Raw genomic sequence first — 24,175 nt, 5'->3', positions numbered from 1 at the left:
CAGGTACCTACCTACTGCTAGGTGAACAAGACAACAGGTGTAAGGAAACACGCCCAGTGTTTCCACCGGTGCCAGGAATTGAACCACGGACACTCAGCGGGTTAAGCGAGAGTGTTACCTATTAGGGTGAGGTGCAGCCTTAGTGACCCTCGTGCAGAAGATAGGTTTTAAACCTACCTTCGCAAGCTTCGGTGGCAAGTATGAAGACATCGGGGAAGAGATGATGAGTTGTGTTGAGACGATGAGCGGAGGACATCGCGTCCCAGTACCAGTGGACGGCAATACCATCCACATACTGACCAGCGATGCTGTCTGTCAAGACCTGTAGGAGGAGGAGGAGGAGGTGAGGCTGATTCAGTAAGACTGGGGTAGGAAATGAGGGGAGGGGTTGTGTGGGTAGTGGTAATAGTGAGAGAGGGGAGGTAGATGGTGGTTGCCGCGGTAAACCAGGCTGCCCAGCTCTTGAGGCGTCTGCGGCCGAGTGGTCTAGACTCTAGAGCGTCACTTGGGGAACCTTGCCAGCCTCCCTGACGTGCCTTCGAACCCTGCTGACTGCGATCTCTCTCTCTCTCTCTCATATATATATATATATATATATATATATATATATATATATATATATATATATATATATATATATATATATATATATATATATATATCTATAGTGAGGTGTGACAGGCAGGTTATAACCGAATGTGATGATCTAGATATTTACCACCACGGTTCCCAAAGCTGTGTCCTGGCTATGATACCTTTCATCCCAGACGTCTCAGTACCCAGGACCTCAACAATGAGACCAGCTTTGTCGAGTCATCTATAAAGTTCACACTGAAACTCGAGAAAAGAGGACAAACTATTCCGACAGGAACAACTTTCTTTACAAGGTATATAGGAATCCCACCCTTATGGATCCTCAAATACTTCTGCACGCACCATAACACTCGCAGTGAATGAGGTGTCGCCGATTTCTTATTGAAGATCTTTGTTCTCTTAAAGAGGAGTGCACATACGTAACACAAGTCTTGTTTCCTGACAAACCTAACCTAACCTAACCTAACCTAACCTAACCTAACCTAAACTAACCTAAACTAACCTAAACTAACCTAACCTAGCTTACACAGGTCTTCAGTTCCCTCTCTTAATTCATCCTGGAGTTCAAGGTCTAAGCTCAAGGTCTAAGCTCAGGGTCTAAGCTCAGGATCTAGGTTGAAGCTGTTCTCATTAAAACCCCGATGAAACACTACACTAAGCAGTTCTTGGTGTTTCCAGACGGGGGCGTTGCCAAGAACGCTAGTCAGCTTCTTGCTACAAGCAGCATTCCAGTAGCCACCATAGATACAGGCTCCATCAAGCACTTTATTAAGTAGCGTAGTTACACACCTTTGACTGCCAGGGCAGGTGTCTACACCAGCCCCTGTGGACACTAAGATGAAATATATAGGGAATACTAACAGGGATCTATCTGTCCGCTTGAGTGAACATCGAGACACCTGTAGCATGAAAGACGTAAGCAGGAGGGAAACGTGTAAAATACTGACAAAATGAAAACAAAGCCTTTATTGACAACGTTTCGCCCACGCAGTAGGCTTTTTCAAGTTGAGCTGGATGAGCATATATCTAGAGAGCGTAGTGAAATGCGGGGACGACTTAAATAACGTCTTTATACCCCAACTCATCTGATGAGTTGAAAACAATCACAACTCACCAATGAACTTCAGAGGTCGAGGGTTCCTGGAAGCCTCATTGATCGCCGTCACCCACACCATGCAACCTAAAGCCGGAAACCCCAGCACAACGACAACACAGTCGTTCATGGTTATACACCAAGATATGATCCACCCACCTGACAGCACGGGAGTCAGGTAATCTCTACCAGAAGCAATACCCTGGTTGACCAGCCAAACACCAGACGAGCCTGGCCCTGGGCCGGGCTCCGGGAATAGAAAAAACTCTCAGAACTCATCAAAGGTATATCAAAGGCATATCATCAAAGGGTTACCTGACATCGTTTACAAACCTTGCTGCCTGCCTCTCCCACCTCCCTTTTATGCCCAGATATACAAGATCATTCTTGTATGTTAGAAGTGAGCTAGGGCCACGGACTGAAAGGTTTTTTAATAGTGGGTGGGTGGGAATATTTGGGTTAGAGAACAACCTGCCTAGTATGGGCCAGTAGGCCTAGTGTAGTGTTCATTCTTATGTTCTTATAAATACACATTCGTATATCACATGTCTTGTCAAATCTCTCTCTCTCTCTCTCTCTCTCTCTCTCTCTCTCTCTCTCTCTCTCTCTCTCTCTCTCTCTCTCTCTCTCTCTCTCTCTCTCTCTCTCTCATCATACAAAAATCAAAATTTCCCATAATTATTCATAGACACCTGCCAGCCTACTCGTCAAATACATCGCCAACTTGGAGAAAATTCACGAATTTTGTTTGGGCCTCAGGTAAACTACTTTCGCGAGAAAAAAGGCTTTTGTAAACCCAGACGAGGCTTTACAGAGAGCATTTCAGGCTTTACAGTGCCCAGGCGGAGGTTCCTGAAGCCTAGACGAGGCTTCAAACAGTACAGTCGTTTTAAAGAGCCCAGTGGAGCTCTACAAAGCTTAATCAAAGCTCCAAAAAGACCAGTCAAGGCTCCAAAAAGACCAGTCAAGGCTCCAAAAAGACCAGTCAAGGCTCCAAGAAAAACCAGTCAAGGCTTGACAAACTCATCAAACAAATAATGGAAGTCTGCCGTAAATTTGCATATAATATTCCAGGAGTCTTGACTCTGAGGTCCCAACCAGACTGACTTTGTTATCCCCCTTAATTATTATTATTATTAGTAGTAGTAGTAGTAGTCTTACTGTTAATAATAATAATATTATTATTATTATTATTATTATTATTATTATTATTATTATCATTATTATTATCATAATTACACCACTGTTGGTGTTGACACTTGACCTCGCGGTTGACCTCACCTCCTCCGCCCACAGCGGCAGTTCGATCCGCTGGTCATCCAGAATCATGAGTTTGAGGTCGTGGTAGCCATGGGCGCGCAGCGTGGGTCCCAGGTGTTCCCCAACCCACGCTGTCTGCTGAGCTGGTGTCCAACCCATGCAGTTGAAGCTGAAGAATGGAATGTAGCCGTCCGAAGGCTCGTTCTGTGCCGTTACGCCCCAGAACGTAATGTTCTCCAGTGCGTAGCTATCCAGGAACCTGAAGAGGTTTGTTTAAGTTAGAGAAAACTCAGTAAGTGTCAAGGGCCCAAGACTGTTCAACAGCCTCGCATCAGGCATAAAGGAAATTACCAATAGACCCCTGGCTGCCTTCAAGAGGGAGCTGGACAGATGCATAAATTCGGTGCCAGATCAGCCGGGTTGTGGTTCCTACGTCGGACTACGTGTAGCCAGCAGGAACAGCCTGGTTGATCAGGCCCTGATCCACCGGGAGGCCTGGTCATGGACCGGGCCGCGGGGGCGTTGATCCCCGGAATGCCCTCCAGGTAGGAAAAAGGACAAGTGTTTCCCTGACCCTGGTCTTAGTCATATGACCTACAGCTGGAGCTTTTGGTCATCTGACGGAGGCCTTCCACTGGCTTACCCTTCCACCATTTAAAAAATTAAGGTTATATTTCATTAACAAGGTTAACATCTCCAAGGAGACGGGAAGATGGCAGCGAGAAGGAAGGAAATAGAAACAGAAGATAGAAAAGGGATTACAACAATGAAGATAGACTGAGCACAGCAACGAGAAGTGAGGAAATAAGACACAGACAGTGATGATACACATGTGTCATAGTCATCCAGTTGTTGGTACTGTATCACTGATCTCTTGACAAAGAAGTCTTAAGCGAAGACTTCTCATAAGGGGTCTTTGACTTGCTAGTTATTTGTGGAGGGTTACAGCCAGGGTATTGTGATTTATATCCATGTGGAATGAAGTTAAGTAGAGGGAAGAGGCACGAAAGCAGAGAGAGAGAGAGAGAGAGAGAGAGAGAGAGAGAGAGAGAGAGAGAGAGAGAGAGAGAGAGAGAGAGAGAGAGAGAGAGACGGAGAACAAACAGGAGACATACTTAACGAAGTAGTCAGCCCAGGGTTGATACATCTCTGGCAGGAGTTGACCATAACCAATGTAATCATTGTTGGTCTTCATCCAGGGAGGTGCTGTCCAGGGTGAGGCGAACAGTATCAGTGGCCGGGCGGCCATTGCTGCCGCGCTCTTGATCACGGGAATCTGAGACAAAGAAAGATATAAATAATGCAATAATTATCATTACAACCAAAAGCTATAACTGTAACTATAATTTTTAAAGGGGTGGAGTGGTAAGCCAGCTGAAGGCCTCGGTTAGATGACCAAAAGCTCCAGCTGCGGGACATCATATAAGGGTATAGTGGTAGCAACACTGTTGTATGGGTGTGAAGCGTGGGTTTTAAACGTTGCAGCGAGGAGGAAGCTGGAAGCAGTGATGTCTTGTCTAAGGGCAACGTGTGGTGTAAATATTATCCTGAGAATTCGGAGCTTGGAACTTAGGGGGACGGGGGTTACTAAAAGTATTATCCAGAGGGCTGAGGACCGGTTGTTGAGGTGGTTTGGACATTTAGAGAGGATAGAGCAAAATAAGATAACTTGGAGAACGTATAAGTGTGGGGTGGAAGGAAGGGGGGGGTAGGGGGTCGCCCTAGGAAAGATTGGTGGGAGGGGGTTTCATGAGCTAGAGGCTTCGACATCCAACAGGCGTGTGTGAGCGTATTAGATAGGAGTGAGTGGAGGCGAGTGGTCTTCATGATTTGACGTGCTGTTGGAGTGTGAACAAGGAAATGTTTATGAAGGGATTCAGGAAAACCGGTTAACCGGACTTGAGTCCTGGAGGTGGGGAATACAGTGCCTGCACTCTGAAGGAGGAATGATGATGTTACATTCCTGGAGGAGCATCGGTGCGCCTCTGGTAAGACAGTGATGGAGTGAAAGATAATGAAATGATTTCTTGTTTTTACATATCGCCCTATTTTGGTCGGAAAATAGGTGTCGAATAGGTAAAATTGGTCAGTTATCAAGAACTCATTTAAAATTAAGTCCTTTCTAAAAAAAATTCTTATACTTTTAAAGATATATTTTTTTCATTTATATTAATGTAAAAATTAATAATTTTGTACCAAAAGAACCTTAGAAAACTTACCTAACCTTATTATAACAAGCGCAATTTAATTTAGCCTAACCCAACTAAATATATTTTAGATAAGTTTACAATAATTTAATAATAAACAAACACAGTTAAATATATTTTTTTCGTTACATTCAGAATTATTTTTGTGAAATTATTGCATACACAAATTTTCGCTTACCTTATTCGGCAAGAAGAGAGTTGTTATTAAAGCCAAAATCACGAGATTTACATAAATGCAAATTAATTTCCTTCATGAACTACATTTAAATAGTAGTAGTAGTAGTAGTAGTAGTAGAAGAACTAGAGAACAGTAGTCAAGCAGTAGTAGTAGTAGTAGTGAAGCAGTAAGAGTAGAACAGTAGTAGTACAGCAGTAACAGACAGTACAGTGCAGTAGTAGTAGCAGTAGTACAGTAGTAACAGTAGTATGCAACAGCAAGTGGAACAGTAGTAGCAACAGTAGCAAGTAGCAAGCAACAGCAGCAGTAACAGCAGTAGCAACAGCAGCAGTCAGCAAGCAGCAGTAGCAACAGCAGTAGCAACAGCAGTAGTAACAGCAGTAGCAAGCAGCAGCAGCAGTAACAGCAGCAGCAGCAGCAGCACAGCAGCAGCAACAGCAGTAGCAACAGCAGTAGTGGAACAGTAGCAGCACAGCAGCAGCAGTAACAGCAGCAGCAGCAACAGTAGCAGCAAGCAGCAACAGCAGCAGCAACAGCAGTGCAGCAACAGCAGCAGCAGCAAACAGTAGTAGTAGTAACAGTAGTAGTAGTAACAGTAGTAGTAACAGTAGTAGTAGTAACAGTAGTAGTAGTAACAGTAGTAGTAACAGTAGTAGTAGTAGTAATACAAGGCAGGACTATATAAACTACTGTACCTTGTACTGAAGGTCTTCAGGTTGAAGGGCAAAACTCTGTAGGTCGACGTCTCCCTCAACATCGTCGTAAGTATAAGGTCGCCACGAGAAGTCACAACCACCCATGTTAACTCGACCTATATTGTACTCCAGCCCAGAGGACGAGAAGTACGACCTGTGGGAAGAGGTAGAGAGAAGGAAGAGGAGGAGGATTTGAATAAATGGTTAACATGTTGGAAAAGGACACTTATGTACAATTCAAGACATTTATTATAAGGAACGTTTCGCCCCGAGTGGTTTCTTCAGTCTTTTAAAACACTTCTTCAGGCTGAGGGACTGACCACCTCAAAATTACATCTACAAGGTGAGGGACTGATTATAACGTCTCTACATCTCTACCGCTTCCGTTGCCTCTGTACTCGACTGAAAAAACCTGTTGTATAAGCAAAACAGGATACCTGAGGAGGTTGTCCTGCGCTGGCTGAGACAGACTGAGGATGTTCGCAGCGGCTGCGTCAGTAAACGCTCCTCCCCAGCCTAGGATGGTCTGGTACCTCACCCTCGTGTCAAGCACCACCTCCACCGCCTCCCTCGACGCTCCTGAGAACGTAAGAAAGGTGGAACTCTGAAGCAGGCCTACTGGCCCATACTAGGCAGGTCTTTCTCAAACCTAAACTTACTAGGAAAAGTATTGGTCTAGCCCAATATCAGTGCTGCCCAGGGAATCAGATACTAAGACTGTGAACATTAAAATGGTATAAAATACCGACAGGTTGTTAGGTAAGACACATATGCAACAGTTAGGTATCTTTATTTCGATACCTAACTGTTGCATATGTGTCTTACCTAACAACTTAGACTGTATTATTATTATTATAATCAAAAAGCAGCGCTAAACTAAGACTCTAAGGAGTTGAATTCTTCTCCAGGCTGAGGGACTGACCACCCTAGAGATTACGTCTTCTGCCGCCTCTGTATTCAACTAAAGATTCCTACTGTGTAGGCGAACCGTTTCGGAATAAAGATACCTCTCTGGGAGGTATCTTTATTCTGTAGTTAATCAGTATTTTATGTATTAAGCATTCTTGTGGTGTACAGGTGACATGCAGCATTAATGACCCTCGTGTAGTAGATAGACTTTAAACCCCATTAACCAGCCTTAATTATCCCTGTGTAATAGACTTTAAACCCTATTAACCATCTCTAATGACCCTCGTGTAGTACATAGACTAAACCCCTTTAACCAAACTCAATGACCCTCGTGTAGCAGATAAATTTTAAACCAACTAATGAAGCCTTCGACCCAACAAACTACATCAATAATGGGATCTCACCACTCCTGAAGGCGCTGAAGGCACCCTGGCTCTTGTTGAACCTACTGCCACTCAAGTCGGAGGTGTAGACAAGGAACTGGCCTTCTGGAGGAACTTGAGGAGTGGGAAGGGTGTCACAGTAGGTGGCGTTGCACACACACACGAAGGAGGTGCCACCGTATTGCCTAGGAAGGCAAGGTAGCTGCTCATCACCCAGGGAGACTCCTGCTGGAGGAACAGTAGCAGAAGCTAGGTACTGTGTTCTACAAACTTAGTAGTAGTGATGGTGTAGTAGTAGTAGTAGAGTAGTAGTAGTAGTAGTAGTAGTAGTAGTAGTAGTAGTAGTAGTAGTAGTAGTAGTAGTAGTAGTAGTAAAAACATAAGAACATTAGAAAGGAGGAACACTGCAGTAAGCCTGTTGGCCCACACTAGGCAGTTCCTTCACCAATCTAACCCTCTAACAGAATTAACGTTACCCAAGCAATAAGCTTTAATAATTCTATTTACTTATGTACAAGTCCCACTTAAATCCAACCCTTCTCGTGTATGATTACATATTTTTTATTTTTTTCTATTAACACACTGGCCGATTCCCACCAAGGCAGGGTGGCCCGAAAAAGAAAAACTTTCACCATCATTCACTCCATCACTGTCTTGCCAGAAGGGTGCTTTACACTACAGTTTTTAAACTGCAACATTAACACCCCTCCTTCAGAGTGCAGGCACTGTACTTCCCATCTCCAGGACTCAAGTCCGGCCTGCCGGTTTCCCTGAACCCCTTCATAAATGTTACTTTGCTCACACTCCAACAGCACGTCAAGTATTAAAAACCATTTGTCTCCATTCACTCCTATCAAACACGCTCACGCATGCCTGCTGGAAGTCCAAGCCCCTCGCATACAAAACCTCCTTTACCCCCTCCCTCCAACCTTTCCTAGGCCGGCCCCTACCCCGTCTTCCTTCCACTACAGACTGATACACTCTTGAAGTCACTCTGTTTCGCTCCATTCTCTCTACATGTCCGAACTACCTCAACAACCCTTCCTCAGCCCTCTGGACAACAGTTTTGGTAATCCCGCACCTCCTCCTAACTTCCAAACTACGAATTCTCTGCATAATATTCACACCACACATTGCCCTCAGACATGACATCTCCACTGCCTCCAGCCTTCTCCTCGCTGCAACATTCATCACCCATACTTCACACCCATATAAGAGCGTTGGTAAAACTATACTCTCATACATTCCCCTCTTTGCCTCCAAGGACAAAGTTCTTTGTCTCCACAGACTCCTAAGTGCACCACTCACCCTTTTCCCCTCATCAATTCTATGATTCACCTCATCTTTCACAGACCCATCCGCTGACACGTCCACTCCCAAATATTTGAATACATTCACCTCCTCCATACTCTCTCCCTCCAATCTGATATTCAATCTTTCATCACCTAATCTTTTTATCCTCATAACCTTACTCTTTCCTGTATTCACTTTTAATTTTCTTCTTTTGCACACCCTACCAAATTCATCCACCAATCTCTGCAACTTCTCTTCAGAATCTCCCAAGAGCACAGTGTCATCAACAAAGAGCAACTGTGACAACTCCCACTTTATGTGTGATTCTTTATCTTTTAACTCCACGCCTCTTGCCAAGACCCTCGCATTTACTTCTCTTACAACCCCATCTATAAATATATTAAACAACCACGGTGACATCACACATCCTTGTCTAAGGCCTACTTTTACTGGGAAATAATTTCCCTCTTTCCTACATACTCTAACTTGAGCCTCACTATCCTCGTAAAAACTCTTCACTGCTTTCAGTAACCTACCTCCTACACCATACACCTGCAACATCTGCCACATTGCCCCCCTATCCACCCTGTCATACGCCTTTTACAAATCCATAAATGCCACTAAAACCTCTTATATATATATATATATATATATATATATATATATATATATATATATATATATATATATATATATATATATATATATATATATATATATATATATATATATATATATATATTTGAAACTACCCAAGGTTTTAGCTTCAGTAACCCAACTAGGCAGACTTTTCCACTCATCAACTACTCTACTTCCAAACCAATACTTTCCTAAATCCTATCTAAATCTAAACCTATCTGATTTGAATCCATTACTGCGGGTTCTCTCTTGGAGAGACATCCTCAAGGCCTTATTAATATCCCCTTTATTAATACCCATCTTCCACTTATACACCTCGATCAGGTCTCCCTCATGCTTCGTCTAACAAGTGGATGTAATTTAAGAGTCTTCAACATTTCTTCTTGCGGAAGATTTCTAATGGTAAGTCTTAATTTAGTCATTCTACGCTGAATGTTTTCTAACGAATTTATGTCCATTCTGTAATATGGAGACCAGAACTATTGTTGTAGTAATAGTAGTAGTTGTGATAAGAGTAGTTGTTGTAGAAGTAATAGTAGTATTGGTTGTAGCAATAGTAATTGTAATTACAATACTAATTGTAATAGTAGTAATAGTTCTTGTTGTTGCATATTATAATTATTATTATTATTATTATATAAAAATTTAATATTAACTTCAAGAAAAATGCTCACACACATACACGGGTCCAGGAGCTGTGAATCGACCCCCGCAACCACAACTAGGTGAGCACACACACACACACACACACACACACACACACACACACACACACACACACACACACACACACCTGCTCCCTCTCTCCACAATGGGTGATCACAAACACCCCTCTTCCCATTTCCTACAACATAAGACCCATTACCATGCATCCCACCCACACCTGGCACCACCCACACATGGCACCACCCACACATGGCACCACCTACACATGGCACCAACAACACATGGCACCACCCACACATGGCACCACCCACACACGGCACCAACACATGGCACCACCCACACATGGCACCAACACATGGCACCACCCGCACATGGCACCACCCACACATGGCACCACCCACACATGGCACCACCCACACATGGCACCACCCACACACGGCACCAACACATGGCACCACCCACACATGGCACCAACAACACATGGCACTACCCACACATGGCACCAACACATGGCACCACCCACACATGGCACCAACACATGGCACCACCCACACATGGCACCAACACATGGCACCACCCACACATGGCACCACCCACACATGGCACCACTCACACATGGCACCACCAACACACAAACTCCACCTCTCCTATACAAAGGCAACACAGGTGAGGATTACCTCCAATCACGGCAATTACGATTAATGTACCTGTGTAAATAGTGGAGCATCGTAGCCAGGGGATACTGCCAAGGATACCCTGGTGAGAGAGGTGTGGGTACTGGCACTATAGTGCTGGTGGCACTAGTCATTTGGCACTCTTAATGCCCGCATGAAATTGCTTGTGGCTCACAGGAATATTTTGTTGTCATTCTGAGTACTGTTTGCTGATCCATGCCATTATTATTATTATTATTATTATTATTATTATTATTATTATTATTATTATTATTATTAACATGATTATTATTGCAAAATTATCAAGCATGGTCTAGAACACGTTTTAAACGTGTTTTAAAACACCTGCAACATATAATTGACACTTGTAACTTATAAGACTGCTACCAATTCGTAAATCTGGTCAACACCTGATCACTAATGTAGATTAATGGTTCAGAGAACCGACAAGTTGATAAATCAGACACATGTGCAACACTTGGGTATCTGTAATGAGGAAACGTTTCCCCACACAGTGGCTTCATCAGTCCATACAAAGGAGAAACTGGATAAACAGGATTAGTTTGAGGTAATCAGTCCCTCAGCCTTGAGTCGATGTAATCAGTCCATCAATCTTGAAAAGAACACAGTATATGTGCGAAGAAGTGGCTTATATACTGTAGACAGGTGAGGTGCAGCAGTCGTAGGTGGTAACACACTTGTCCAGTGGGCAAATGTGTTAGCACTTACGACTTCTCGACTCAAGGCTGAGGGACTGGTCACCTCCAACTCCTCCTGTTCTTCCCGTTTCTCCTTTGTGTGGACTGATGAAGCCACTGTGTGGCGAAACGTTTCCTCAGTAAAGATACCCAAGTGTTGCACATGTGTCTAATTTATTAACCTGATCACTACGTGTAAGAGTTAAACAACTGTATGTAACTTTCTGTAAATACCCTTTCAACACCTGTATCTTGCAAATATCTGTTTAATACTTGCATTGAGACTGCTTAGCACCTGTGTAACACCTGTTTAGCACCTGTCTAACACTTATTTAGACCCTGTCTAACACCTGTTTAGCACCTAACACTTATTTAGACCCTAACACCTGTTTAGCACCTGTCTAACACTTATTTAGACCCTGTCTAACACCTGTTTATCACCTGTCTAACACTTATTTAGACCCTGTCTAACACCTGTTTAGCACCTGTCTAACACTTGTTTAGACCCTGTCTAACACCTGTTTAGCACCTAACACTTGTTTAGACCCTGTCTAACACCTGTTTAGCACCTGTCTAACACTTATTTAGACCCTGTCTAACACCTGTTTAGCACCTGTCTAACACTTGTTTAGACCCTGTCTAACACCTGTTTAGCACCTGTCTAACACTTGTTTAGACCCTGTCTAACACCTGTTTAGCACCTGTCTAACACTTCTTTAGCACATGTCTGAAGCTCCCGCTTCACACACGGAGGGCCCGGGTTCGATTCCCGGAGGGTGGAAACATTCCGACACGTTTCCTTACACCTGTTGTCCTGTTCACCTAGCAGCAAATAGGTACCCGAGTGTTAGTCGACTGGTGTGGGTCGCATACTGGGGGACAAGATTAAGGACCCAATGGAAATAAGTTAGACAGTCCTCGATGACGCACTGACTTTCTTGGGTTATCCTGGGTGGCTAACCCTCCGGGGTTAAAAATCCGAACGAAATCTTATCTTATCTTATCTTAACACCTGTTTAGACCTTGTCTAACACCTGTTCAACACGTACCGAAACAGAAGAGAATCAGCAACACTGGAACACTGCTGGAAGCTGTCATCATTCTGGTCTGTAACGAAGATTATGTTAGTGTATACAATTAGGATTGAGATGTATGTGTAATGATGGTGTGATGGTGTTGTGATGGTGATGGAGGCTTGTATAGTGAAGTTGTGATGGTGTTGTGATGGAGGCTTGTATAGTGAAGGTGTGATGGTGTTGTGATGGAGGCTTGTGTAGTGAAGGTGTGATGGTGTTGTGATGCAGTCTTGTGCTGTGGTGGTGAACATCGTGTTCAGTAACAGGTCGACACTATAACTTAGTTTACTCCACTTTGTGTATAGAGTACGTGTCGTGTAAGACAAGTGTACATACTGAGAGTACTCTTACAATGAGTGTATGTGTACACATGTATAGACAGATGTGTGTGTGTGTGTGTACGTGTACACAGCTACAGAGAGACGTGTGTACATACCACTGTGTAATTCTTGAGTGAGGCTGTGAGTGTAGTTGTTTTGGTATGCTGACTTATCAGTGGGTCGAATCACCTGTCTCTTCCCATACTGTTTCTAGCCAAGTGAGCAACTTCTCAGCAGTGGGTCACAGACCTGATGTGGGTTCCAGATCTGGTGTGCGTCCCGAATTTGGTGTGGGTTCCAGACCTGGTGTGGGTTCCATATCTGGTGTGGGTTCCAGACCTGGTGTGGGTTCCAGACCTGGTGTGGGTTCCAGACCTGGTGTGGGTTCCAGACCTGGTGTGGGTCCCAGGCCTGGTGTGGGTTCCAGACCTGGTGTGGGTTCCAGACCTGGTGTGGGTTCCGGATCTGGTGTGAGTTCCGGACATGGTGTAGGGTCCCAGACCGGGTGTGGGTTCCAGATCTGGTGTAGGGTCCCAGACCTGGTGTGGGTCCCAGACCTGGTGTGGGTTCCAGACCTGGTGTGGGTTCCAGACCTGGTGTGGGTTCCAGACCTGGTGTGGGTCCCAGACCTGGTGTGGGTCCCAGACCTGGCGTGGGTCCCAGATCTGGCGTGGGTCCCAGACATGGTGTGGGCCTCACACCTACCGTAGATCCCAGATCTCACTCCCCCTAAAGTATGCTAAGTATGATCATCGCCAAACATGATAATCATCCTTCAGAATGACTTCAACAAACTCTGCATGATATCATACATTCCTCTCCCGTCTATATAGGCTAACTTCTCACATTTCAGATTAATTATGAATGAACACAGGCTGAGAGAGCGGGTTCAGTGAGCGCCCTCATTTCATTGAACTATTGAAGTTCCTGAAGTGAGCTCCTGAAATGAGATCGCGAAGGTGAGCTCAGTGGGAGGTTCTTTTGAAGTGAACTTCTGAAATAATACTTGGAACAGAAAGTGAACAACGTAGGAAATACAAACGAACGCGGGTACGAAGTCTGTCGAGAACAGTCGCAGTAAATCAAGATTCGAACGCTTTCATGAGTGCATTCGCGTACACAACACGTACACGAGTGCATTCACGTACACTTTTTTTTTTTTACTTATTTAAAATATACAATATACATGCATATCACACATTGACGGAGTCACAATATATGAAACCATTTATAAGAAAACATCTTTATAACTAACGGATGACAACCTGCCTCTGAACATACATAATAAAATGGCCACTAGCCAAAAACTGACATTTGTATTCATATCTTGTATGAAACTGTATATACAAAAGTTTTTATATATAAACTAATGATTTGGCCTCTTACTGTACATTGTAATATTAGCATTTTATGCACCTAAACATTCCGTAGCTATTCATCCCCTAATTTTGTATGTTTTAGAGCACAGGTATACAATATACATGTAATTATATATGATTGACTGAAATCACTAAACATGAAGCTATATATAAGAAATACACCATCCTTGTAACTAAACGATTTACTACCCACACCTGAATATACGTAACAAAAAATGCTACAAAACTTGCATGTATAAACTCTGTATATGTAACTGTAAACCACACATGAAAAACTTGCATCAAGAACATAGCACTTAACAAAAACAGTGCCAGGGTTGTGACCTAAATTAATATACACTTAAAATGTACCAAAACCAAACATATATAAATGTTTACATAAAACAAAGTGACATTAAACAATAAATTGATACATGCCTCCTCTCACTACACACAAGGTACACAGTATGAACAGTTTGAAAAATAACCCCGTAATCCGTATATGTGTATATTATCCTATCTCATTAACCTCCATTCAGAGATGAGCCCTTAATAGGGCAAAGTTCAATGCTGTCTCCTATAGCAAAACATTCTATTACCCCCCCCCTCTTCTCCCTCATTTAGGCAACCACCACTGTCTCTCGGCAGCATACAGTTCCCTGTCACTCAGTCTCCCAGCTGTACATGAGCATATAAGCCTGTCACATCACAACAGTATCTCAATCACAACAAACCACACTCAAGCATTCTTACTGCATACATGCATACAATACCTCTAAACAATAATATATACCTCAACCCTCTGACAGAGATGTGATGATAAGTGACCAAGCATAGCAAGGCGTTATATACACAGAGGGTAATACAGTCATCCCATGGGACACGCACGCAAAGATATGAACCTAAATTCTCCACTATCAAACTGGATCACACACTTAATCCAGCTAGCATCACACGTACCTCCTAACACCTTCTAACCACACTGAACCTTCCCTCGTTTCCATCTAAGCCATACACCCACACCACACCACACACACACACTACTGCTAAGGGACATCGATACCTCAAAGGCAATGGGACCGGACAACATCTCCCCGTGGGTCCTTAGAGAGGGAGCAGATATGTTGTGCGTGCCACTTACCACAATCTTCAACACGTCCCTGGAAACTGGGCAACTACCTGAGGTATGGAAGACGTCAAATGTAGTTCCCATTTTTAAAAAAGGAGACAGAAAAGAGGCACTAAACTACAGACCTGTGTCATTGACGTGTATAGTATGCAAAATTATGGAGAAGATTATCAAGAGGAGAGTGGTGGAGCACCTGGAACGGAACAAGAGTATAAATGCCAACCAGCACGGATTCACGGAAGGCAAATCTTGTGTCACAAACCTTCTGGAGTTTTATGATAAAATAACAGAAGTAAGACAAGAGAGAGAGGGGTGGGTTGATTGCATCTTCTTGGACTGCAAGAAGGCTTTTGACACAGTTCCTCACAAGAGATTAGTGCAGAAGCTAGAGCATCAGGCGCATATAACAGGAAGGGCACTGCAATGGATCAGAGAATACCTGACAGGGAGGCAACAACGAGTCATGGTACGTAATGATGTATCACAGTGGGCACCTGTGACGAGCGGGGTCCCACAGGGGTCGGTCCTAGGACCAGTGCTATTTTTGGTATATGTGAACGACATGATGGAAGGGTTAGACTCAGAAGTGTCCCTGTTTGCAGATGATGTGAAGTTAATGAGGAGAATTAAATCTGATGAGGACCAGGCAGGACTTCAAAGAGACCTGGACAGACTGGACACCTGGTCCAGCAAATGGCTTCTCGAATTTAATCCTGCCAAATGCAAAGTCATGAAGATAGGGGAAGGGCACAGAAGACCACAGACAGAGTATAGGCTAGGTGGCCAAAGACTGCAAACCTCACTCAAGGAGAAAGATCTTGGGGTGAGTATAACACCGAGCATGTCTCCGGAAGCACACATCAATCAGATAACTGCTGCAGCATATGGGCGCCTGGCAAACCTGAGAACAGCATTCCGATACCTTAGTAAGGAATCATTCAAGACACTGTACACCGTGTATGTCAGGCCCATACTGGAGTATGCAGCACCTGTTTGGAACCCGCACTTGATAAAGCACGTCAAGAAACTAGAGAAAGTACAAAGGTTTGCGACAAGGTTAGTTCCAGAGCTAAGGGGAATGTCCTATGAAGAAAGATTAAGGGAAATCGGCCTGACGACACTGGAGGACAGGAGGGTCAGGGGAGACATGATAACGACATATAAAATACTGTGTGGAATAGACAAGGTGGACAAAGACAGGATGTTCCAGGGAGGGGACACAGAAACAAGAGGCCACAATTGGAAGTTGAAGACACAAATGAGTCAGAGAGATAGTAGGAAGTATTTCTTCAGTCATAGAGTTGTAAGGCAGTGGAATAGCCTAGAAAATGACGTAGTGGAGGCAGGAACCATACACAGTTTTAAGACGAGGTTTGATAAAGCTCATGGAGCGGGGAGAGAGAGGGCCCAGTAGCAACCGGTGAAGAGGCGGGGCCAGGAGCTAAGACTCGACCCCTGCAACCACAAATAGGTGAGTACAAATAGGTGAGTACACACACACACACACACTCCCGACGGCGAGCCCATTGAAACCCCGGATGACATTCTCAATCCTTGCTCCAGCCATGACAACCACCCCCCCCCACTACGAAGCGAGTAAGATCCCAATAGTTAAACTACGATAACCTACGGGGAAGGCTCCCTCCCACCGCGATCCACATATTTCCCTGTTCCTGCAAACCGTCCTATAAAAGGTAGTTGCCAGTACCCGTTTCCTCCCCACCCAATCCCCATTCCCACGCATACCCCACGACACGTACACGAAATCTACCATTAAATATGCCAATGCACGTTGTGTACTCCCTGGCACCCCTCCCACATCCAAAACGAGCGCCCTCAACACCGGTATGCCCCCCTCCCACTAGCCTGACAATCCTACTCATCCAATCCCTAACATTCCCCAAACATTCGCAAAAGTACACCGCATGATATGCCGTATCCTCGCCACCACACACTTCACACCCACTCTCCTCTACTATTCGCCTCACCCCCCGCAGGACCGCTCCTGATGGCAAAATGCCATGCAGGAAACGGAACATAACCTCCCGCACCCGAGGTCTGAGCTTCAACTTACGAAAACGACACCAAATATCTCCCCATCCATACATGGGGTATATTCCCTCCACCGGCACCACCACCCGGCTCCCAATTACTCTCGCCAAAACCCCTATGCGAATCTTACCAGGCTCCCGTAGGACCATGAGGGTACGCAGAACCTCCTCACATTCCCTCAACTCTGCACCCACATACCACCTCTGCACTCCCTCATACAGAAGCTTTAACCCCCCCACACCCAACCCGTACATATTCCCTTCGTAATAAAACACATTTTACCCAACGCCATAGATCCAATAACCTTAACCCCCCCTGATGTACCGGCAGCATTACCACCTCCCTCAGCCAATCACACCCAGAACCCCATATAAACCTAAACACCTGCTTTAAAATTCTCGTGATTCCTTGCCCCGTTAAGGGGTAAACTGCCACCACATGACAAACCTTACTGTATAGTAACGTGTTTACAACGATGGCCCTCTGCAACAATGTCAAATGATACGGGCGCAAACTCCCCAATCTATGCTGCACCCATTCCACAATACGCTCTGAGTTCACCTCTCTCGACCGCACTTGATTCTCCATAAACACGATTCCACATATCTTTAAGCTATCCACCACCCTCCACTCCACACCAGCATCCCAATGCCCCTGCCAGTTCCAATTTCCCAACTTTAAGAAGCAAGATTTCTCCACATTAACCCTCATCCCCGTAGCCTTCCCAAACATACGAATGACCTCTCCCACCTCTCTCAAACTATTCCCCTCCCGTACAAGTACTGTCGTGTCGTCGACGTATCCTACAATCCCCGGCCCACACCCCACCTCCCCTGTCACCACGCCCCCACAGATACGTGCCTCAATGAGTCTGTAAAAAGGGTCTTGAACACAGGCAAACAGGATTTGAGATAGTGGACATCCTTGCCTGAGACCCCGCCCCATACACACTGCTTCCCCTATGCGACCATTAATTTGCACATGCACCCACGCCCCTCAATACAATGTCTCCACCCATTCCACAACCTCTTCCCCAAATCCCTGCTTTAGAAGGATCTGCCGCAACGCCTCCCGTTCCACACGATCATAAGCTCCCTGCCAATCCAAAGCAAGTAAGCCCCCACCTTTTCCCCCCCAAGTCCTCTACAAACCCCTTAAGACGTCCGTGACCCTCGACCATAGATCTGCCAGGCAACCCATATTGCCCTCCAGATACGACACGCCCCACGACACATTTCAGGCGATTTCCCAGTATTTTTGCAAACAATTTGTAATCCGCACAAAGTAAAGATATCGCCTGATAATCCTTGAGGGTATTCTGGACCTCTCCCTTTGGGACCAGAACAACCACTGCTGTGGCTTGCAACTCCCCCAACACCCCATTCTCCTTCATGATATTCATCAACTCCACCAGGAATCCACACATTAACTTCCAATTCTGCAGGTAAAATTCACAGGGTAATCCATCAATCCCGGGAGCCTTTCCTGTATGCATACTCACTAATGCCCGCCAAATCTCGCCCTCATCTATCTTCCCACCCAGCACTACTTGATCACTACACCCCAATGAACATGGCACTAGCTCACAGACACTATGCAATGCTGCACCTCCCACTGCACTACATCCCAAATACTGCTCATACCATGCATCCGCATAACCACTCATTCCCTCAGTCGTCCTCAACACTTGCCCCTCACGATAATCCCCCACTTCAGAGTGAACGATTAACCTACCAACCTCTGTGGCCGTCCGACGTCACTGCTGACCTCGTAAAACACACGCCGATGGTCGATCGCCCCATAACACCTCCTCGACCCCCCCTGCACACGCACTGCATTAAACCGTTCATTTTGCAGCTCACGAATCCTTCCCTTCAATGTTTCTATCTCCTCTACAGGATATACTCCCCCGTGTCCACCTCTCCCATAGCAATCCCTCAACCTACCCTCTAGGTACTGAAGGAGCCCATACAATTGTTGCATCATGCGTTTCCCCTCCCTCACATAAAACTTACGTATTCGTGCCTTAGCTACCCCATCCCACCACCCCAGTAAATCCTCTATGCCCCACCGTTCCTCACTGAGCTCAGCCCACAACGTCTCAAATCCTCCCTGCCCCTCCTCATCACTCAGAATCCTCGTGTTTAGTTTCCAATAACTCTTCCACCTCCTGGCCAGCCCATCCCACCCCAGGTCTACCACGACTGCCCTGTGATCTGAATATTCCACCTCCACCGTATGCAAGGACTCCACTCTAACCCGCTTTGTGATGTACACCCGATCTAGCCTCGCCGCATATCCTCGTCTAACGAAAGTGTGCTCCACCTCCCAAGCCCCACCCCCAAATACGTCACGTAGACACACATCTCTCAGAAGATCACCTAGGATAGTGGAAAAATTCCCTGCCCCACGCGGCTCGACGTCTGCCCTGCGAATAACACAATTCCAATCCCCTCCCACAATAGCAACAGGTGGTAAAGAATGGAAAAATAAACGAGCTCATCCCTCACAAAATCCGCTTTCAGACGTGCATCACTCTCTGCGGGTGTGTACACACACACTAACGCCACTCACTCGCCCATCCACCATCCATCCACTCTGATAATACGCCCCTCGCCTCCCCTTCACTTCTACTAACCACAAATGGGCTCGCCTCCCGGAGTAGGACTCCCACCCCTCCCTTCAAGCGTCCCGTCTGCAACACAAAAGCCCTATAACCATTCACCTCCAATACACGCCCCACCTTGATATTGTGCTCTTGCACAAATACAACATCCACTCTATGCCGGCACAAGAAACTAGCAAACCACGCACGCTTCACATCCTGGCACAAACCATTAATGTTAACTGTCATACACCTTAGGCCAGCGGTGGTTTCTTCCCCCTCTTTGACACCTTCCTCACAACGCCACCATGTCCTTTCGGACCTCCTTTATGCATGTCCCTACCGGCAGCCCTAACCCCTCCCTGGTCCATCTCCGGGTCCAAAGTCCCCGAGGGACCACCACCACCACCTTGCCAGTCCTCTGTGCTGGAGTCAGGACATCATCTGAATCCGATGTCACAGCCTCACGCTTGCGCGCGACTCCACCTGTTCCCATCCTCACCTCCTGTGACACCTCATGGTGAACCTCCACCTCCACCACATGTCTGACCTTCCCACCCTCTGGGCACAGTGCCCCATGAGACACCACCAAGTCGATGGGCCCAGTTTGCTGTCCACACAGGTCTGCAGCATTCCGCACATCAGCCCTCGTCACCAACTCGCCCTCCCCATCGGACTGGGGAAACAGTGAGGTGAGCACATTCTCCAGGACCTCGTCAATGGCTTCCTCCGCTGAACCATGCCGTCCCCCACCATCAGGCAAAATGGGTCCCACAGGGGCCGTCAGGTCTGCACCCGCCACTGCCTCTGCCTCCTCCACCTCCTCACTCCACAGACGACCAGGCCCACGTCCTTCTTGTATCTCTAGAGGCCGTCCAACTTGCCCAGGTTCCCCTGCAGCAGTACATTCAACGCCATGGAGTCGAGTCTGTTGTTCACAGTATGCAGCAATGTGATCATAACCACCACAACGCCTGCATGTCCTGCGTTGCCCAGCATAGGAAACCATGAGCTGAGTCCTGAAGGCCTCCAATATAACATATGACGGTATGGGGTGCCGTATCGTCATTTTAAGTGAAAACGTGCCCTCTGGGTATCCCACGTATGCACCTTCCACCCACTTGCCGGACTGTGCCAGGTGAACGGTCCCGTAGTCCTTAAAAACATTGCGTATGTCTGTTTCATCAGCCTCAAACGGTACATTTCACACTCTAACCCATGTATAGTGCCTGGAGACGTCATGAAGGCGGACACTCACCATAGAATTGACGTCCACTCGAACATCCTGGTATTTCTCTACCAGCCGCTCGTAGACGCCGGTGTTTAACAACTTAAACACCCTGTATGCACCATTAAGTGCTACACCATACAATTCTTCATCCTGAATACCATACGTATCCCGGATGATTAATGGCAACAGCACAGGAGCAGCTTGCGGTGAAATTGCCCCGCGAACCAGCTGGATACCCACAGTATTTACCCTCCTCCTTACACTCTGAGCCATATTGGAAAAAACAGGAAGTCTTCCAATCGCCGAGAGAGGGCAGCAGGCGTACGTCTGCTCACACCAACAGACGAACAGAGAATGCTACACGTGCACTAACACTAAACGCAAATCGCAAGGCTCCTTAATGACCCTCGTGTAGTAGATAGACTTTAAACCCCATTAACCAACCAACCAGCCTTAATGACCCTCGTGTAGTAGACAGGCTTCAAACTTTAATATTACAGGCTGGCTGTACTGGGTTTTAAAACGGTTAAGGCTGCATGTCACCTGTACACCACCAGTCAAGAATACTTTAATTGACAGTCTAGCAAGCTATCCAGTGACGTCATGGTATTCAGCGTGAGGAGGCGGGTGAATACCGTTGGTATACAGCTTGTTCGAGGGGCGATTACGCCTGAGAATGAACAAGTTTTGCTACCTAAGATTATCCGTGACACTTATGGTACTGCGGACAAGGATTTGTACGGTGTGGCATTAAATGGCGCATACCGGATATTTGTAAAACTACTCTACGAGCCAGTGTATGAGCAGCTGGTTGAGCAATTCCAAGATCTCTGCGTAGATGTGTCCCCTGACGTGCATGTGCGTATGGTGGATGTCTCTCGACAATATACATGGGTGAAACTGCGCAATGTGCCCTTCGAGGCCGATGCAACGGATCTCCGCAGTGTTTTCAGAAGATACGGAGTGATACACATGGCTAAACAAGGCATGCGGGTGGCTGGGGCGTATGTTGGTCTCCCAGACGGTTCGTTTACCCTTAAGATGTCTCTACGCCAGGCCATACCATCGTATGTGTACCTTGATGACTTCCGCACACAGGTCATGGTGTCTTATGCTGGTCAACGACGGACGTGTCACCTCTGCGGTGAATTTGATCATATGGCAGCAGAGTGTGGGCAGCGCAGGCAGGCCAGAAGGCCAGCCGGTGGCTCAACGAATGACGATGGGCAGGAGGCTCCCATACGTGGACGAAAAGGAGATGGTGGCCACGGTCGGCTTTGGAGTGAGGAGATTGAGGAGCCAGTGGTGGTGTCGAATCTGGAGCTGTCGTCTCTCGAGTCACCTGCATCGCCGGTGTACAGCAGGCTTCTGGGGAAGACCAGGTGACGGTGGAAGTGGAGGATTTAGATGCGACAATAGCGTCTGTTTTGCATACCATGTTCTCATCTACGGATGTGGTCTCCCCGGCTGTGACGACAGCCAGTCCGGAGATCGTGTCTGTGGCAGTCGAGCAGCAGCAGGAGGTGGTTGTTGGTGCTGGTGGGGCTGGCGGGGACGTGGTGACCCCTCGTCAGAAGGCAGAGACGAAGGTGGTGGTGGAGGTACATCGTGTGGACGATCCGGTCACAAACATGGAGGAGGACGCTGGGACGAGGAAGAGGGCTGCAGCAATGTCGGACTCTGACGACGTCCTGACGCCGGCTCAACGAACAGGGAAGAAAGCATCGGTAGATGGGGGGGGGGGCGGTGTGCTAGTGGAGGTGAGCAGCGACAGCAGGTGGTGCCAGGTGGCACGGGTGTCGTGCGTGGAGAGCATGGCAAACGTGGCCCCCGGGGCCCAAGTGGGCATGCAAAAGTACAAGTGGGGCAGCGCGGGAGGAAACCTTAGCCAGGTGTGAGGGGGGGGTTTAGACAGGGGCGGGAATAGTCGTGGAAGGTGTGATGAGGTCTGCTGCTTGATGGCAGCGACGGTTAATGGCGTGTGTGTCTGGGGGCACCAGATAGCGTGCTCCTTGAGAGAGGGGCATGTGCCCAGTGTTAGGAAGAAAGTGGCTTGATATGTGCTGTTCAGATGTGTCTGCAAATTGTGGAATGTGAGTAGTGTTAGGTTCTGGTTAGAGGTGTTGCTGCCTGCGCCTGTGTGCGCCTAAGGTACGCTGGTGCGGTTGAGGTGGCGTATGCTGCTGCTGTGTGTATGAATCTTGGACTATATGTTGTATGATAGTGGGTGGGGTCTGTATGGTGGAGGTTTGAGGAGCATTCTTATGTTCTATGTCAAGTATGGGTATGTATTTTATACCTATGCATACACAATGTATAAAAACACTGGTAGTGTTACTTGTGCAGTACCTGCTGTTATGAGGCCTCTTGTATGCACAAGATTACTTGATTACAAGATTACTTGTATGCACTAATTACTTGAGGATATCTGTGAAATGGGTTGTGTATATACATGTACTGTATCAATGTGTTACGATGTTGTATTCTTTTTCTTTACTGTATAATTTGTATGTTTGGTTGTGAATAGGTTTGGGTGGGACATGCAAGGGGGGGGGCATGCAAGGGGGGGTTGAGGCTTCAAACACGTTTGTGTTGGTGATAATTTTTAGGATAGGTGTCTTTCCTGTAGTGAAATACTTATGTGTGCTACATGCCTTTTATGTTGTAGCAATGTAATGTTTGTTGTGATATATATCTAAACCATGACTCTTGTTAGTACACTGTTAAGGCAGTCTTGTGGTCGTTTAATACACTTTGTGGACAAGCATGACAACTGTTATATTAATGTATATATGTCAATATGTCCGTGAGCTGTGGTAAACCAGTTTGATTTAGAATAGGGGGGTAAAAGGGGGGGGGTGTTGGAAGCCACACGGAGTTGTGTGTGGTTCATTAGGCGATGGAAGGTTATCACATCAGTTGCCGGATAGGTCTTGTATTTTATTTATTAACTGTTCTGTACTGTTTTAAATGAAATCTTGCTTAACATAGGTGCATGGGATATAATGCTTAGGGGATGAGGGACAGTTTGTGTCAGTACTAAGTTAAACGTCTGTGTGCTTTTGACAATGAAATTTATAATTCTGTGTAAGAATTGATACTGTGTTCTTTTATC

The 24,175-nt window shown here is 46.1% G+C and overlaps 1 protein-coding gene across 4 annotated transcripts in view; it reads right to left on the bottom strand.

Annotated features, from left to right (window-relative positions):
• The window catches only part of LOC128701937 (lysosomal acid glucosylceramidase), a 28,228-nt gene that overhangs the window by 3,359 nt on the left and 694 nt on the right, over positions 1-24,175 (bottom strand). For 2 of the 4 annotated variants that reach the window (XM_070101446.1, XM_053795905.2), the window contains 7 exons: positions 12,339-12,396; positions 7,341-7,547; positions 6,465-6,606; positions 6,028-6,181; positions 4,063-4,223; positions 2,969-3,206; positions 178-322 (listed from right to left, as the gene is read on the bottom strand). In XM_070101446.1, the coding sequence (XP_069957547.1) occupies positions 178-322; positions 2,969-3,206; positions 4,063-4,223; positions 6,028-6,181; positions 6,465-6,606; positions 7,341-7,547; positions 12,339-12,396 (1,105 nt within the window). Of the gene's footprint in view, positions 1-177; positions 323-2,968; positions 3,207-4,062; positions 4,224-6,027; positions 6,182-6,464; positions 6,607-7,340; positions 7,548-12,338; positions 12,397-12,801; positions 12,825-24,175 lie in introns of those variants that run through there. The other 2 variants (XM_053795906.2, XM_070101447.1) reach the window with 2 other exon arrangements.

This window comes from Cherax quadricarinatus, chromosome 77 (assembly GCF_038502225.1).
Source record: "Cherax quadricarinatus isolate ZL_2023a chromosome 77, ASM3850222v1, whole genome shotgun sequence".
NCBI classification, from domain to species: Eukaryota; Metazoa; Arthropoda; class Malacostraca; order Decapoda; family Parastacidae; genus Cherax; species Cherax quadricarinatus.
Note: the sequence above shows the minus strand (reverse complement) of the source record. Positions and strands in the feature narration are given on the sequence as shown.